The sequence below is a fragment of the Lepeophtheirus salmonis genome, chromosome 8 (genome assembly GCF_016086655.4).
Source record: "Lepeophtheirus salmonis chromosome 8, UVic_Lsal_1.4, whole genome shotgun sequence".
Classification (NCBI taxonomy): domain Eukaryota; kingdom Metazoa; phylum Arthropoda; class Copepoda; order Siphonostomatoida; family Caligidae; genus Lepeophtheirus; species Lepeophtheirus salmonis.
In genome coordinates this window covers 11,556,470-11,574,416 of record NC_052138.2, presented here as the reverse complement: position 1 = coordinate 11,574,416, position 17,947 = coordinate 11,556,470, and the positions used below count along the sequence as shown (strand labels likewise).

The window sequence follows — 17,947 nt, the reverse complement described above, 5'->3', positions numbered from 1 at the left end:
CACACATGCTCTTGTACAGTTAAAAGACTGCTTGTAATAGGATAAATCATTGAATATTATTAGTTAAATATATTTGAATAGGAAATCGTAAGTATTTTCGTCATGTAAAAAAAAAAGAAACCGATAACTTACATGATAACCATGACAACTTGAAGAATGCTTGAGAGGAGAACAGCTTAGTTATCATGGTGTTTCTTTTAAATAACTACTAGAGTAAAGAAATTAACACAAGTACCACTTCGGGGGTCTGCAGGATTTGGGGTGGGGGATTGGTTTTTGATAATTTTTTGAAAAATATTACAAATTTTTTTTTTATCCGCTGCATAAATTGATGGAATGACCTTGTTTTAGAAAAGAGATTATAAAAATTAGATTTCTCTTCTTCTTTCATTAATTTTTTTGTTTTGTTTTCATAAGGGTAATTTATCAAAAATTCCTTCATTTGTGTGGAACGCTGCAGCACCTCCAGCCCTCCCCCCTAAAGACGCCCCTGCACTCAGTATCAACCAAGGATATAGGTAGGAATTACTCCGTTGTTGATCCCTAATTTCTACTCTAAGTCAATCAGGAATTTTACAATTATAACTCCCTCAAAAATTTATCTGTCATTCATGAGCACGCACAATCGTGGTTATACATTATACTTAGATGGGTTCTCCTCGAAAATGTAACAATAATAATAACAGCTTGAGCAAATAAGTAAAACTTAGCACACTAAAAAATGCTAAAGATTTACAACCCTAGCAAAAGAATAAAATTTTATAGTAAACAACTCAATCTCGACGGATTTGCCCTTTTAATTGAGTTAACAATATTAATTCTGTAAAAGGGAAGGAAAAAATGTATAAAACGTCACTAGGATTAATGATAAGGTGTCTATCTGATCTGCGGAACCTCAAAAGAGACATCTGGTGGGGAGGGTTGAAGTTTTTTCGTACCAAGGAAATATCCACAAGCTAACAAGTACGTCTCGTTTCTGTTTTTATATAGCTTTGTGTAGGCAATGTCACTTAATTACGGTCTCTTTGCCATTGGAGTTATTCTAAAAATTTTATTCATATTAATTAAATTTTTTGACATATTCACAATATCCTACGCTAAATTTTTTTAAGCAGTTACATAGAAAGACTAGAGTGGTGACTCCTAAGAGCGTAAACTCTCTAAAATTATTTTCTCTAAAAAATAGCAACAAATAACACTAATTTGAAATATATATCCATCACAATTTGTTTGCTATAAATTTGACCTCTCAAAATTCAATTTGAGTTATGTATTTAAAAGTTATGGTCAATTTTTTGTTTTAACATTTTCTGTGACATTGACCTCTCAAAATTAAATGGGCCCCTACCGTTGGCATACACAACCTTCCTACAAACTTTAAAAAAAAAAAACAATGTGTAACTTTTTCAGTAATAATAGTTGCAAGCAAACGAACACAGAAACAATTCGAGGGGAAAATATAATCTTCTTACAAATTCTTTGGTGGAAGTAATAAAAAGGACATTGCATAAATTTATCTCGAAATTGGAGACAGCGACAGCAAACAAATGAATTCAGTTATGGCAACCTTGTAAATAACTTGGCTTGAAGAATGATAAAAAAGATCCACCCGGTATATGAAAATTACTATTATCCCATTACAGATTGTTAAATTTTTATCCTTGTGTATTTTTTTGTATACTATTTTCAACTTTTGAATTCTTCCAAAATACCCAACCTGGCTTAAGAGATCACATGCAGTTAGTCTTGGATCGGTCCTAGGACTGTCTTCCTAATGAGTCCCCCATCCCTTTTCAGTGTTTTTTTTTATCCGTCTAACCTTTTTACCATTGAACAATCCTAAGAACCCGATAAGTTGATCCTTTACTCCCGCGGGCCTAGCTATCTTTTTACTTTCTTCACTTCTAAGTAGGATTTAATAATATAAAAACGAAAAAAATAATGAATGATAGGTAGAAACTATAATAATAAGTTCTAGCCACACACTTCCCAATTTAAACTTAATGTATATTGTTTCTTTGAAAGAGATTATGTTGAACAACTGAAAGGATTTAGTTACTACATCATTTCAGCAGTTGTAGTTGCCATAAAAGACTGGTAAGGACTGGTCCTAGAATAGAGAATTTTTATTAGGATTAGACGTGTAGGACTGCATTAATTTTCGTTTTTTTAGACCGATTCAACAATACCTCCAGTAAGCGGTCACTTTTTAGTTCCTTGCTTAATACAAGTGTGAGTGTATAACTATGTTAGCAAAGAAATACTGACTTATCTCTTTACTATGTATTATAGTTATAGTTGTAAATAGGACGCATTTTCGGTAGATAATAAAATGAAGCAAAAATGAACATGGTAATCCTGATAGTTTGAAGAATGTTTGAGAGGAAAATAGCTTAGGTGTCATGACATTTCATTAAATTAGATGAGAGCAGTTATGAGATGCAGGAAATAAGAACAAACTCCACTGCGTATCTAGCAATGATATCGACAGGAATTGCTAGGAGGTCGTTCTTCAATTCTACCCTTAGTCCAAGCAAACACGCTCGAACTAACACTTTATACTTACATGTTATCTCCTCAAGAATGTAAGAATAATCATAATATCTAAAACTGCTTAGGTTTTACAATTATAATTATGCTAATATGGATAATATACCTATGTATATACTAAGATTTGTTTCCAAGGATTATAAATGCACCAAGAAATCCTTCTTCAACTAAGGAATGTAATTTAATCATCATGATGTTTTTTTGTAACTACTACATTTAAATGATGAGATTATCTTCAGAAATTGTATATTCTATACATATTATATAGATTAATAACTATGTAGCGAGGTAATATTTGAAATCATCACTTTGTTGATGTAAATCCGATACTTTGAGCGTTTCCTTATTTAAAATATCCTACAGTTCATACATTGATATTACAAATGTAAAATTTATTTAGAGAAGCTTTTAACACGGCGTTACCTCACTAACACAAAATAACCCTATGTATTTTGTTGTCAGCTCTCATATCCCACCTTTGGCTTGATACGTCATGGTTATTTCATTATGAATTCTTTTTGATAAATAAACAAAGTAATAAGCTATTCGATAATTATACTCCGTTTCCAAAATACAAAAATACAATTTTTCTATCAGTCCCTCGTAGTTTATAATATACATATATATACATTGGCCATATATAAATACAAATTTATAGCTACACTTTTAATAGAATATTACTAACGAATATTTTTCTACCTCTAATCCTTTTTTCTGTTTCTTTTCGGAGGAAAGATTGCATGATACAATAAAGGTAACGACGTGCAAAGTTTGCACGCTCGGCTTACTTTCTCTTTCTATCTCAAGATTAGAGACAACAACAGCTGAAAGTTGAAATTCAATTATCACAGCCTTCTAATAAAAGGGAAATAAATCAGGGGCGTACGCAGGGGTTGGGATTAAGGAATTTATGATTTTTACTATAAAATTTAGTATTTGATTTTTATTTTCAAAAATTTTATATTTGAAATTTAATATTTCAAATAAATAACACTATCCAATAGAATTACAATTTTTTTTATGCACAAGAACAGCATATGCTTAACTTAATACAATTTGATCCCCTGATTCCAAATATGGCCTTATTTTTTCTCCCATAGCCTCGTGGCCTTTAGAAAAAGCCCATACATTTATTATGATTTTTTGCTATTTTTAAGGTTCAAAGCTGTTTTAAGCCCTCGGTGTTGAAAATAGGGATAAATTATGTATATAAATATATTTTTGAAGCCGAATGTTAAAAAATTCTAAAACCATTTTTAAAATGTTTGCATCATACTTTTAACTTTTAAAATGAGATAGAAAGGAAGAGAGAGAAAAATAAAAGATATATTATCCAATTTGTTATAACATTAAGCCTCATGTCTCAAACTTTATAAATAAATTATTTCAAGCTTCATGAACACAAGATGACTCGTAGCATACCCGTAGTGACTGCAAGATTCCAAAAACTGGGCATTCAAGGGAGTTCTCTACAGCTGTAGATTTCTTTAAAAAGTTCCAAAAATTTAACTTTTGGAGAATAGCTATCGATTTTTGAAATTTTTTTCTTAAAAAAATTAACTTATGTATTTTTTTTTTCAAAAAAATTATATAACCCAACCCTGCCTCCCCCAAAATATAATCTTGTAGACTCCCCTGTAACTAGAAGAGATTGTGAGTTTGTCTCTTAAAGAAAATTAGGAATAGGAAGGAGAGGGACTCAGAGTCGATCCGTGGAATGATTAATAAGGCTAAGATAAGAGAAAAAGTTATTGCACCTTACATAATGAGATGTGATCTCCTCCAGCTTTATCACACCGTCCACTGATTGACTCCGAGTACCTATCCCAGTACCGTATGTCAGTAAGATTTTTCGGTCCGCTTTACAATGGTGAACGGTTGATTTTCAGTGGGGAACGTGGGATATTTAAACAGGACAAATACTACAGCACAGATTAGAACTTGCAAGAATATCGTCCAATGGAATGTATTCCGGCAACCATTGATAAAAATGAAATCAAAAGGAAAAAATCTATAGGGAAAGTCAATGTCGACCTATTCAGAAAGAAGGAGTATAATGAAGTATAAAATGCACGGGCGAGAATGAGTGCCAAAGTTTTGAACTATAAAATTAAGTCAAACAATTTAAACCTCCTTAAATATTTGGAAAATAAAATCGGATGAAGTTAATGAACGAGATTATAATAAACCATGAAACGGTTACATCGACAGAAAACATAGCAAATTATGTTCTCATCTTGATTTTCTGAACTCGCATGTATACGTTTTGATTTGTTTGAAATAAATGAAGAAAAAAATGTATGTGTTCTTTATCATTACTCTTTCCTTGACGAAAAGGTATCAATCAAACTGTCTATGTCTTCTTGAAGCACCTTGTCCACCATCACCATGTTCAAGAGGATGAGGAAGGACAGCATCTCCTGGTCCATAGTGTCCTCATGTAGTTCTTGAGCCTTCTGAGACAGGAGAATAACCGCTTCACCTTACAGCTGCTGATGGGCATTGCGACCAGGATCTCAATCACCTTGTATAGCTTCACCATCAGGCGGACGACTTCCGAGCATATTAACTCCGTAGCATTTTGTGACGAAACCATGTTTTCTATGTCAATATCTGTCTAGAGAAACATAAATTTTAAACATATGATGCAAAATGAAACATTATAATATTTACCTTGAACTGCTGGAAGATTGTATGGTCTGACTGGGTTGTGTTTGGCGATACGTTCCATGACACAGGTCTCCACCTCTATGCCATTGACGATTGCAATGAGATTCTTTGTGATGTTTATATCGTCGGTGGCAAATCGGTTCTCAAGCTCCGATACAATCTTATTGATTGTAACATCGAAATGGGTATCACAGAAGTTGGATTCAGCTGTTCCGTTCCACTATACTCTCCTTGGAATATTCGCCTCCTTGAAGTCCAAATCAATTTAATCTTCCTGGTCAGCTACTGATTTCAGCTCAGACGACTTCAACTCAGCAAGTTTCGAGATTGATCCAAAGCTTTTCTCATTCTTAAGATTTTCGAAAATCGTAATCACTAGGTTGATGTGTTTTCGGGCCTTTGTTAGATCAACCTTTCTGCATTGTTGTTCATCTGACAAGTCAGATGTCTGTCTGAGGTGTGTTTTCAACAGTTCAATGCCGAAGACAAATTCGCGAAAAAACGAAACAAAAAATGAGGGAGGGGAATAAAAGCCTGTAGATCCGGCTAGAGATCTGACAAGCAAGCTACACATAAATAAATACATGGATGCGACAAGGTTGGCAAAAGGTTGAGCAATATACTCCGTCTGACAAAAGGGGTACGTTCAAAGAAATAACGTTACAATTTATATTTAATAATATATTTAATCCACTAGTTCATAGAGCATGAGAATTTGGACATATATCAGATTTGGTGGCGTCTTAGCTTAGAGGCATCATGACTTCGACTCATCTCCGACTCAGAGCATGATGACTTGGACTCAAAAAAAAGTATGTACTATGGGTATCTAAGGATCTAAGGGGTACCACTATGACAAGAATGATGTCATCTAAGGATTCATGTGTATTGAGTCAAGAAAAACATCATTATCGTCACCACTGTCGTTGTATTTTAACAGCCACTTTAGTATTTATGTTTAATGACACAAGTTTGAGTTAGAAAAGTGATACCATTTGATTTATGTTATATGATTTAACAAAAATTGAATATAAATTATCAACCAAACAAATATTATGAAATATTTACTCAACATATATTTTAAAGATATCAGACACCAACAATTTTGTTATTCATCTTGCGGCAGATGGATCGATGTCTGATCAGTATATATCTTGGGAGCTCAGCACACTTGATGGAGCGTTATCTCTTGATGTATTGATTCAATGGAAAGAAGACTCTGTCTTGCTCTATGCCTATGTGATTGCCCCTTATTCTTATTTGAAATTCAGTCTTCTGATTAAATTCATATATCCCTACCGGGTCGTACGAAATGGATGTACCGCTACTTTTAATTTATTTTTTTAGGTATAGTGATTATAGTTTGTAAATTTCTGATGTTTCACGCAGCAGCTGACTTTTTAAGCTTTCGAATAAGCTATTGCAATCACTTCTATCATTTCTGTAAACAAAATGTAAGCAAAAAATAAATCAGATTGCTGCTTTGATTTACACCGACCACGGCATACCTGAAATTGTCAAGATTTTTGGAATCGAGAGGCACACCGTCTACAGGGTCAGAAAGCTCATGAAAGAGGGGGGAAACCTTAAAATCAAGCCCAGGAGTCGAATGACGACCAAACTTACTCCAGTAGTAGCCAAGAAGGCGTTTGAGGCCAAGCCGACCATGTCAATGGCCAAATTTGTCAAAATGACGTCTGTAGCTCCCTCAACCGTGTCCATAACTACTTTACCTAGGCTGCCAAGATAAAGTCCAAGAGGTACGTGGAAAGACCATTAATGACTTGACAGCAACAAGATGTCCGTATGGAGCGGACCAAACGCCTCCTAAACAACCTGAAGCATCATGGCAACCGTCTGATCTTCTTCTCAGATGAAAAAATATTCACTGTCCATCCCGTCTTCAACAAGCAGAACAATTGGTTGTTTGCTTTGAAGACAGTTCGGAATACCTCCAAGACAAAACGTCTGGCCTCTGTGATGATGCTTGAGGTTGTGGATTACCCTGAATGGAAGAGAAAATGGAGTTTTGGCCCAAGAACTTATGGCCTCCCCAGAGCCCTAATTTGAATCCTTTGGATTACTCTATCTGGTGTCAAGTCGAGTCCAAGGCCTGCAGGTCCCGCCACAGCAATGTCACCGACCTTAAATCCTCTGTGGGGAAGGAGTGGAAGCTCGTGAGAAGGGACTACATTGCCAGAGTGTGCTCCACCTAATGGCCGCTTGAAGGCCTTAATTGAGAGCAATGGACGTCAAATTCATAAATAATATCTGTCATTGTGTGCTTAATAAATGTTTGTAAGTAATCTATCACGTTTGACTTAATTGAAAATCAGGAGGAGCAAAAGTTTGCTCACGTTGATTAGTGGTACATCAATTTAGCATGACCTTTGAAGTGCATGTTAATGAAAGTCCCGTGGTCATGGGACATTTTTCTAAGTTGGTTCAACGGGCTATCATTACATCAACGAGTCAGTTATGCAATTTGATCTACAAGACTAAATCAGGATGTTCTGAAACAGTTATGTCAAATACAGACTTCGTCATTGAGAATATCGTTGACTTACTAGATGTTATTGTGGAAAATATTGAAAGTAGCTTAAAACAATCATTACATTTTGACTGAACAACTGGAATTTTATCAGTCCAAGATGAACTAGGAAATGCCACAATGTACGATTGGTAAATATTGTTGTTAATTGATTGTATTCATTAAAGTAATACTTTTAGTTTTCAGCAATGACATTTATTTGGAAAAGGGCGTCGTGATGTTTGTTCAAACTTACATTGAGCGAAGGAATACCAAAATGACCACCTATTCAGTGGCTAACAAGGCTCTCGAGCTGCTTTACAGTCGATTAAGACTTAGTCATCACACCATAAAATAATTGGAACAAAAAGTAAAGAATCTCAACCATAGAGAAATAATTGTTTCTATTATCATGGATGAAGTATCTTGGTTAGCAGCAAGAAATTCAAGTTACTTTTATACGAGACTTATATCTTTTTCATTGCAGTGCAAAAGTTTGTGAGTATACAGGAGGGATATTTTACGGCATTGAACATGGAGGGGATACACAAACCAAGACTTTGTTGCTCTTTGATGAACAATAGCTAAGCTAACAAATATGATGACACTATTGCAATGGTGCTTTTGACAAAATTAGATTCTAAATTTTTGAAAAAATTATTCTACCAAGTTGTAGAAGCAATACCACCAGTTAGTTTTGAGCCAGTGGCATCACTTCTAGATGGATATTCAGCAAACAGAATATTCTACACTCAAGAACTATGTAACAGTACATAGGATACGCATATTTCAACCCTTGTGGTAGTATGAAAAAGTTATTTATGTTATTTGATTCAGGCCATATATTTAAGTGCACATACAACAACTTCTTGGGAAAAAAGTGTTTGAAATGTACTTCGTTTGATCGTGAAGAAATTATTGCTGAATTTATACACGTAAAAAAATGATATTACCTTGATCAAACAAAACCTGTGAAGTATGCATAAAAATTGAATGACAAAGTTCTTAATCTTCCCCCAAATTGAAAAAAAAAACGTCAGGCTTGCAGATGCCTTGTTCCATGAAAGTACCATTTATGGTCTTGAATTTTATGCAAAGAATGGTTTCCCTGAATTCCAAACAATATTTCAGATAAAGTTTTGATATCTGAGAAGAAATGAGCAATATGGTATTAATTTAGCTTTGAAATATATATTTATTTAGTGATAAGTAACTGATAATATTTTTTATTATTTTTTTATAAGTGGTGATTTGTCATACTTTTATCTAATTTAAATTTCATTTTATTAAAAGCTAGATAAAATCAGTGATATTTGGTCATATATAGTAATACGTAGCTTTAGTAGTGGTCCCCGAAATGTAGAGGTTATATTTTAATGTAAGTCCATGTATATTGCATATATAGTAGTCATTGTTATATATAATATAATTATATGTAAGTTTGCTAGATATTATGTTTAAAATCTAGTTCCGTCCAAACTAGATCAAAACAAACAGTTAAAAATAACAGTTTCGTTATTAACCATAGTAGAAGCCAAGAGAGAGGCTATAATCAAGGAGTACATGAGTGTCAAATTTCGATCATCTGAAGAGCCTAGAGGTCAACCTTATGCTCATCAAGACAACCATTGAGAGGAACGAGGAGACTCAATATACTAAGGACAGACCCAGATCAGGTAGACCAGGATCAAAAAGGACGCCCGAAGATGTCAAGGCAAGGATTACAAGACATCATAGGAGGGACCTCAGCAAGATGGCAAAGGATTTCAACATGGGTGCAACAACAATGGCAGACCTTACCCCCAGATGACCTTGGGATGTATCCTTACAAATTGAAGAAGCAACAGCACCTCTAAAGCAAGGTCAAGGCTAAAAGACTTGAGAGAAGCATTGTCATTCATCAGAAGCGGAGGACTGGCAAGGCTCCCAACATTGTGTTCAGTGATGATAAGATTTTCACTGTGAAACCCCCAAAAGGATTGGATTCGGGCCAAAAAAAGGTGAAATGGGTAATCATGGAGTCTACAGAGTGCAGAAGCCATAGTCTGAGATGGTTTGGTCGGGTGTGACTGAGACAGGGATGCCCCCCTTGGTGTTTGTGTCTACCGGGGTGAAGATCAACACCAAGGAGTACATCAGCACCATCCTGGAAAGGTCTTGTTTCCTAGGCCTAACAGGTTTTCCAGAATAAGCCATAGACCTTCCGATAGGATAGTACCCCTCCCACACATCCAGAGAGACGCAGCGGTAGTGTGAGACCAATTTGAGTGGTTTCTGGGACAGGACACTCTGGACGTTATGTCATGGATTATTCTAAGTGGTCCATTCTTGAGAGCAGAGCCTGTATACCCCCAGCAAAAATTTAGACGACCTGAAGGCCCGGTTTTTCTTTCTCCATGAAGCTACCACGCGACTGAACACAGCCAAGAAGAGATGATCTCGAGCTTGTTTTGATATATAATTATTTATAAAAACTATAGTTTAAAACGGGTGAAGCACCCTAAAATGTCTGTCAACGACATCATCGAGTTCTGACGTCTTTATTATTGAGCCCGTATTCCGACTGGATCTCAACTAGGGGAATTACATGGGCGAGTTTAGCCAATGTTACTTAAGACGATGAGGTATAAATAAACAAATAAATTTTGAAGCATATGACTATGAGCAACTAAAGTGCATCAAAAATTAATTTTTTGTTGCATTTTCTCTCCTCCAAACAAGTTTCATTTTAAATCACAAAACCTCTTGATTTTGAAATGAAGAATTGCTGAGGTTTTAAGAAAATAATATGTGAATTTCTTAAAAATACATAGTCTACTCATCCGTTCTAAACTTATACACCTATATTTATAAAATTTCGATGGATGTGGTAACCAGCCTTCATAAAATAACGTGGAGGTGATGAAGAAATATCAAAGGTTACGTGAACATAAATTAGAAACGTTGCGTGATACAACGTATTGTATTTTAAATAATGAGTAGATAATAAGTTTTACCTCTTCCTTGCTTATAAACATAATAGACTTTTTAATATTTGAAGGTGTACCTGTTTTAATTAGTGGAATTATTTTCATGTCATTATTCAAAATCATATTAGCTTCTAATTTACAAAATTATTGAAACAAATCGGATTTTTTCAAAGATACAGAAATAACTAGTAGGAAATAATAATGTTCTTGTATTAGAAAAAACTACAATCATGACAGCAGTGTTAATAGGTTCCCCTAATTTATTGAATATGGAAGATGTTATGAAGGCTGACATAGAAGAATTACAAGCCTTTAAGTCAAAAGTCTTAACAAAGTTTTTGGCTCCTATTTCTGTGGCGAGAGACTAAACGGTCTAATTGTATAGAAACAGTCAAAAATATTAAGCAACATTTTCCAATGATGCTGCATTTCACTCGTTCCGCTCATCATCTGAACAGAATAGCAATGTTCTGTCCTAATTAATTCGAAAATACCAACACTCTTATCTCTGAAGTAAAAAATTTCTTTCTTAATTCTGGTGATCGAAAACGATTGATTACTACTCTGAGCACTTCAATTCAGTCTCAATGATATAGATAAAAACAGTGATGCAATCAATAAATCAATAGTGACAACGTTATCAACTCATGGCATATAAAACCTTTGTTATAGGGAAATTTGTGCGCAAAACTTAAATGTGTACTGATAAATGAGGCCGCTACACATTGTCGTGGAGGTTATCATCCATAAAACTTACATAGTACAATCAATATAAGAAACCAAATTTTGAAATGTATTTTTAATATTATACTCGTATCTACCTATATTTATAATTCTTATTCATTATTTTGCTTCTTCATTATAGATCCTCTTCATACTCCATGAATAATTATTAATTACTCATTCTAAATAATAAATACTAAACGTAATTAAAGAAAAGAGTAAATATCCATTAAATCCAATATTCAAAGCTTATGTCCACCTTCTCAGTGTGCAGGTACAGTAGGAGTCCTCATGGTATGAGTTCATGGGGAAATAATTAATTTCTGGATCTACTTGTAGTCTCATCAAAGGCAAGAAAGATATCCTTTTCTACAAGTTCTTCCTTTATATTTAACAACACTAATTTACTTTGGGATTCCATTGGCTTTGTGATAGCGTAGTGATGATAAAAAAGAATAACAATGACAGCTTTGGTAAATAAAAACATATATTCAGGCAGGGGGCACTCTACCTGAGTTTTATTATAGCTTTTTTTGCATCTTTGATGATTATTGTCAATTAATTGATGAATTCAAGGAGAGTGATAATTGTACAAATTCCCTTAGCTTTTGCCATTTGGATTTTAAACAGAAAAAATAAACTTCCCCTAAATGAGATTGCGTTACTGAACCTTGTACCCCTCCAGATATTAGTAGAAATCATTTATTCTATCATACAAATATGGTTCTTTGACTTCTTTTTTATTTTTGGGATCGATAGGTCGTAATCAAATCGAAACAAGACTACTCTCGATTCTACAATAAGACCAAATAAATGCAACCAATTAATCTGGATCTGGAGCAACATATCTTCTGAAATATAGTCTTGGTTGTGAACATTTTGTTAAATCTTGACCCTAAATAGTATGTTATAGAATTTTAACAATAGATGGCAGCAAAAATAAACATTTTTATTGTTGATCTATTTGCCGGTATTAATTTTTTTCACTTTCTTTTAGTTAATAGTAAAATATAAGTAATTAATATAATCAAAGTTTAAACAATAAATACTTAACTATAAAAATTATAAAGTGCTTTAAAATTTAATGTTATAATGGAATCGCCTATGAAAAAGCCGAAATTAAATGGAGATCCCTTCGCTACGGAACGCTTGGAAGCATATCCATCTCCTATGGACTTTAAATTTAACGAAAAGAGAGTGAAACTTCTCTCAGGATCAGAAAATTACTCTCAGGTAGATTTAATAACATGAACTTATAGGAACTACTAATTGGTATTGTTGTATTTGAATAAGAATGTATTTTATTTATTGTAGAGAGGGAAAAAGCCTTGCATTGTCTATTATATGCACCGAGATCAGCGAGTCCAAGATAATTGGGCTTTTTTATATGCACAAAGATTAGCTTTAAAGCATAAACTGCCTTTACACGTCCTTACATTGATATCAGAAAAACATCCAGATCATCCTGGAATGACGCTTAGAAACTTGACTTTCTGGCTAGATGGTCTCCGAGAAGTATCAACGGAATTAAAAACTCTGAATATACCTCTTCATCTCTTAATTAATCAATGCAAGTAGTTGGCATGAACCTCTAGACTCAATTCTTATATTTTGTTCTTTGCATTTTTATTTTACAGCTCTTGATGAGTCTCCGGGTACGAGTATTGTTCAATGGTTAGGTATGATGAGTGATGTACAAGCTTTAATAGTTGATTTTAGTCCGCTGAGGCAGCATCGAAAAATTGTACGAGACATTATTGAATCAATAAAGACTCCCGATCTTCCACTTTATAGAGTTGATGCCCATAATGTAGTTCCAGTAGAGGTAACTTCGGATAAACAAGAATATGCTGCACGAACCATTAGAAGTAAAATTAATAAAAAGTTGGATGAATTTCTTACGATTTTTCCACCCATTATCCATCATCCTCACGGTGTCTTGTCAGAGACGGAAATACATTTTGGAAACCAAATTGGGAAAAATATAGAAGAAGATTGGAGCACACTATTAAACTCCTTATTGATTGATCATTCTGTTGGTCCTGTTGACATGTATAAAGGTGGGTCAAGAGCCGGATTTGAATGCCTTGAGTCCTTTGTAACTAAAAGGATTCAAAGGTATACTGACAAAAGAAATGATCCAAATGAAGATGTTTTATCACGTTTGTCCCCTTGGTTCCACAATGGCCAGATTTCTGTGCAAAGAGCAGTTTTATACGTAAAAAAAGTAGCAAATAAGTATAGTAGTTCCTTTGTGGAAGAGTCCATTGTACGAAGAGAGCTGTCAGATAATTTTTGCTATTACAATGAGAACTATGATAGTGTGAAGGGTGCCGCAGATTGGGCTCAGAAGACTCTCAGTGAGCATAAAAAAGACAAAAGGACCCACATTTACTCAAGATCCAAGTTAGAAAAGGCGAAAACACATGACGACCTATGGAATGCAGCACAGAACCAACTTGTCACTGAAGGAAAGTTACATGGGTACATGAGAATGTATTGGGCTAAAAAGATATTAGAGTGGACGGAAAGTCCCGATGTAGCGCTGGCTGACGCTCTATATCTTAATGATCACTATGCATTGGATGGAAATGATGCTAATGGATTTGTAGGGTGCATGTGGTCGATATGTGGAATCCATGATCAAGGATGGCGTGAAAGATCCATATTTGGTAAAATTCGATATATGAACTATGATGGATGCAAACGTAAATTTAACATTGGCTCCTATATTAACAGATATAATCCTAAGAACAAGAATGGTTTTTTTAAACCAAAGTTATCTTAATTTACTACATTATAACTAATGTTATTTTGTACATTTGATTTTTGTTTTAATGTCTCGTCAAAATTCTTTTTTAGATGAATAAAAAAAAATATTTAGATGATTTAAAATATTATAAAGGGGTAATACTGAATGGTCGAATTTATTACATTGCATAAAATATAAATAAATATTGAGGGATATCAGACTTGAAAGTAATATATCAGATTTTCTTCTTTTTATTGGGAGGACCTGAGCTCGACTTGTTGTCTTGTAAGCTCTTCTTGAACTTATCTAGATTGTCATTCTTTAGCGGAACAATAGGCATGGGATAATCCTTTCCAATGATTACACCACAAGATGTTTGTGCCATTTTTGGACACTCCCATGGCTTTGTGAGGAATTTAGCAGGGAACTTTTTAAGCTCAGGGACCCAATGACGAATGAAATCATTGCCTCCAGCATTGAAATTGAGAGCACTTTTTTTGTCCTCAGTTGGACAAGGACTATACACTCTAAAATACGGCATTGAAAATGTGGCCACTCCACTTAGCCAGAGCCAGTTACCAGTATTAAGTGCATAGTCGGAATCCACTAATTCTCGATCAAATACATCTCGTCCATAAGTCCAATTTTGATACAGTTGTCCTCTGGTAAGAAAACAACTCACAGCATGCCTCCCTAGATGGTGCATCCAACCTGTACTTTTCATTTGTCTCATGAGTGCATCGATAAATGGATATCCAGTTTGTCCATTTTCCCAGGCTTCTAGTAGCTTAGGATCTTTTTTGTCCCATTCAACATACTTGGATATAGCGGGGTTGTTTTTATCATTTAAAGCAAATACAGGACCAATGGCCTCATTCAGAATATAAAACATTTCCCTAAAAAGAAGTTGACCATAGAGCGATGTGGCTAAACTATCAATTTTAAACCCCTTTCTCTTGGCGTACGCTTGATCCACGCCATGCCACAATTGACGAACTGAAAGACAACCTAGAGCAATATAAGGTGAGAGCCCTGTTGTTGAGGGTTCCTTGAATTCTGAGGCAGAGGTCGTGATGCATGTTGTTTCAGGTTTCTTAAACTTACAAACAAATTCTGTATTGTCTAAAACTTTACGTTCAAGTCTCTCCAGAGCCTCCGTCTCTCCTCCATGGAAGAAATTATTTTTTTCAATGGAAGTGACATTTACATTGTCAAAAAGTGGTCCAAATATCTAAGAAAAGAAAAGAAAAAATAATTATGTATGTTCTTATTTAAAAAAATGATCTTTCACCTTTGAGAGATCCTTTAATTTCGGAACTTCTTCCAGGATTTCTAACTCTGGACATCTTTTCTTGATTTTTTTCAAAAATGAGATATCAAAATTTATTTCATCAGGTGGATCTAATGGAGAAGGGACGTTTATCCCAGAGCGACCTTTTCCCTTTCCAAATTCTTTAATCATAATATTTTCCATCATGGACATCGTACTTGGATTTTTAAAACCTTTTTGAGCGACCACATCCGGAAGCTTTGTGAAAGTATGGCCATGAAAGACTTTAAATGACACTTGATGTATTTCTTTTTGAATTTGGGTATCTCTGCCCTTTCCATGGGGAGAGGAATCGTACTCATAGAACACTTCTTTGAGCACATCCGCTTTACAAAGCTGAGAGAAAACATCTTTGCAGGATTTAGAAGTGTTCAAAATAATCAGGTCCCCATTTTTATATTGTTTCTTGAGACGGTTTTTGAGATCCTCGAGGGACTGGAGTAGGAAGTACAAACGGTTCATACCCATATAATCCGGGTTATAAACCGCTGGAGTAAATATATAAAAACAAATCACGGGATTTGAGGACTTTGCCGCTTCAATTAAAGGCAAATTGTCGTGGAGGCGTAAAGCATTTCGAAACCATACGCCCGTCGTCATATTGATAAATATTGGAAATCGCTGAGGTGGATTTTATACTGTAATATTGAATGTATAATATATATGTTAGAAATAATATATTTATATAAATATTAAATATTATTATATAAAAATGAAACGGTTATGATTTTAAATTATGTAATTTGTTGATATAAAAGGTTGCGTGATACATGACGTCATCTATATTGTAAATAAAGAGATTTCCCTGACGCCATAAATTGAATCCAAGTTAACTCCCTGGAACTCTAATTTTATTTTTATTGTATACCCTTGTAGGTATGAACAAGATACTTACATATAATAAAGATAATATAACGTAAACGAATATAATGCCTTGAATAAGCTTCTTTTGCCTTTCTTAACTATTATATTATATACTTGCAGACTATCAGTGTCATGTTATTTCTTCACCATTTTTAAATAAATTACACATTATTAAAATCTACATAAGATTTTATTCGATACTATATTATAATATTGCTTAGTAATATTTGATGAAATAAGTAGTTATTATATTATTTCTATGAAGAAATAGCCAAAATTTCTTCATAGAAATAATAAAATGGCCAATATATATATGATATAACCAATGAGGGATCAACAAGAAATTGTATTCCTGTTCTTCTTCGAGGAAAATCTTCCCACGCTCTCCAGACAATAAATGAGAATTATTGAAAAAACAGAGAGGTTAAAAATTAAGACAAAGTACTTTCATATTGTGAAGTAACAAAGATTAAAGGTGCTAATGTTGTGTTGAAATTGATATACGTCTCAGAAACAGATTAAATGGAAAATTTACAAGATACTGGATAAATAAATGTATTTGAGTCCATTATAACTTATATTTGATCCATTACACCCCATTTGTAATTTTGAAGGCTATCTTGAGATGACTTATTTTCCAGCAAATGGTACAATTAAACGAAACAATGGATTGAACAAAAATTTATGCTGGGTGAAATATAAGAATTTATCTACATTAAATATAAATGGCATGTTTTTGATTTCTCCAATTTAAGTAATGAATGGGAATCCTCAAAACACTTTTATACTTCCATGCACGCCTCCTGCAAGTTTTTTTCTCTCTGTGAATGGACATTTTGTAAAATACCTACTTTATTTGCTCTATTTTTCGGGAAGGTATTATATATAATTGACACTTGCATTTAGATTTTCAACGTGAGCTCCAATCCAAGGCAATTATTTTACTGAAGCTCTGAAACACTACGAATTCAAACAATCATATATTTGGAAACTTCCCCACCAATAATTATTTAATGAACTTAGTGAGATAAATATGTTTTTAGGGCCTGGTGGTATACACAGCTTGATGAAAGGGCCTTGTAATACGTGGATGATTTATTATTGCAATATTAAATTCAAATCATTTATCTTAAACTATAATTTGCAGCTGAGTCTTTGAGAACCTACATAATTCTAGTAGATTTTATAGCTTCATCTTCGAGTTAGTTAGATTTAGTTACTCATTTGTGGGCCTCAGGCAAAGCCAGTTGAAAAATAATTTAAAAAAAGGGAATGGATGACGTTTTGATGCTTCTACCTACTCTTGTTTTTTGTGTTTAAATTTCATTCATATGGTATTGTGGTCAACCATGCAATCAAACAGGGCCAATCAGAATCAATTTTGCTCCCTATACAAAATATTAGCCATTAATATGTATATTCAATATGTCTTTTCATACTAAGAAATACAGTTATTAACTGGCCGGAGCAGTGCATTTTAAAATTTAATTAATTAATTTTTTTAATTCTTCCAATTTTTAAAACAAAAGCTTCCACAATGTTAAAATTTTCTGCACAGT

General features: G+C 33.9%; 2 protein-coding genes across 2 annotated transcripts; one reads left to right on the top strand and one right to left on the bottom strand.

The window, feature by feature from the left end:
- The first annotated feature begins 11,957 nt into the window (after nucleotides 1–11,957).
- LOC121122693 (deoxyribodipyrimidine photo-lyase) lies at nucleotides 11,958–14,338 on the top strand. Its single transcript, XM_040717720.2, has 4 exons — nucleotides 11,958–12,133; nucleotides 12,202–12,675; nucleotides 12,757–13,012; nucleotides 13,080–14,338. The coding sequence occupies exons 2-4, from the start codon at nucleotides 12,535–12,537 to the stop codon at nucleotides 14,228–14,230; spliced, it is 1,548 nt and encodes a 515-aa protein (XP_040573654.1). The 5' UTR covers nucleotides 11,958–12,133; nucleotides 12,202–12,534; the 3' UTR covers nucleotides 14,231–14,338.
- A 12-nt stretch (nucleotides 14,339–14,350) lies between these two features.
- LOC121122692 (uncharacterized) lies at nucleotides 14,351–16,276 on the bottom strand. The gene is made up of 2 exons (XM_040717719.2): nucleotides 15,486–16,276; nucleotides 14,351–15,425 (listed from the first exon to the last, which is right to left on the bottom strand). The coding sequence occupies exons 1-2, from the start codon at nucleotides 16,122–16,124 to the stop codon at nucleotides 14,430–14,432; spliced, it is 1,635 nt and encodes a 544-aa protein (XP_040573653.1). The 5' UTR covers nucleotides 16,125–16,276; the 3' UTR covers nucleotides 14,351–14,429.
- Between the last annotated feature and the right edge of the window lie 1,671 nt (nucleotides 16,277–17,947).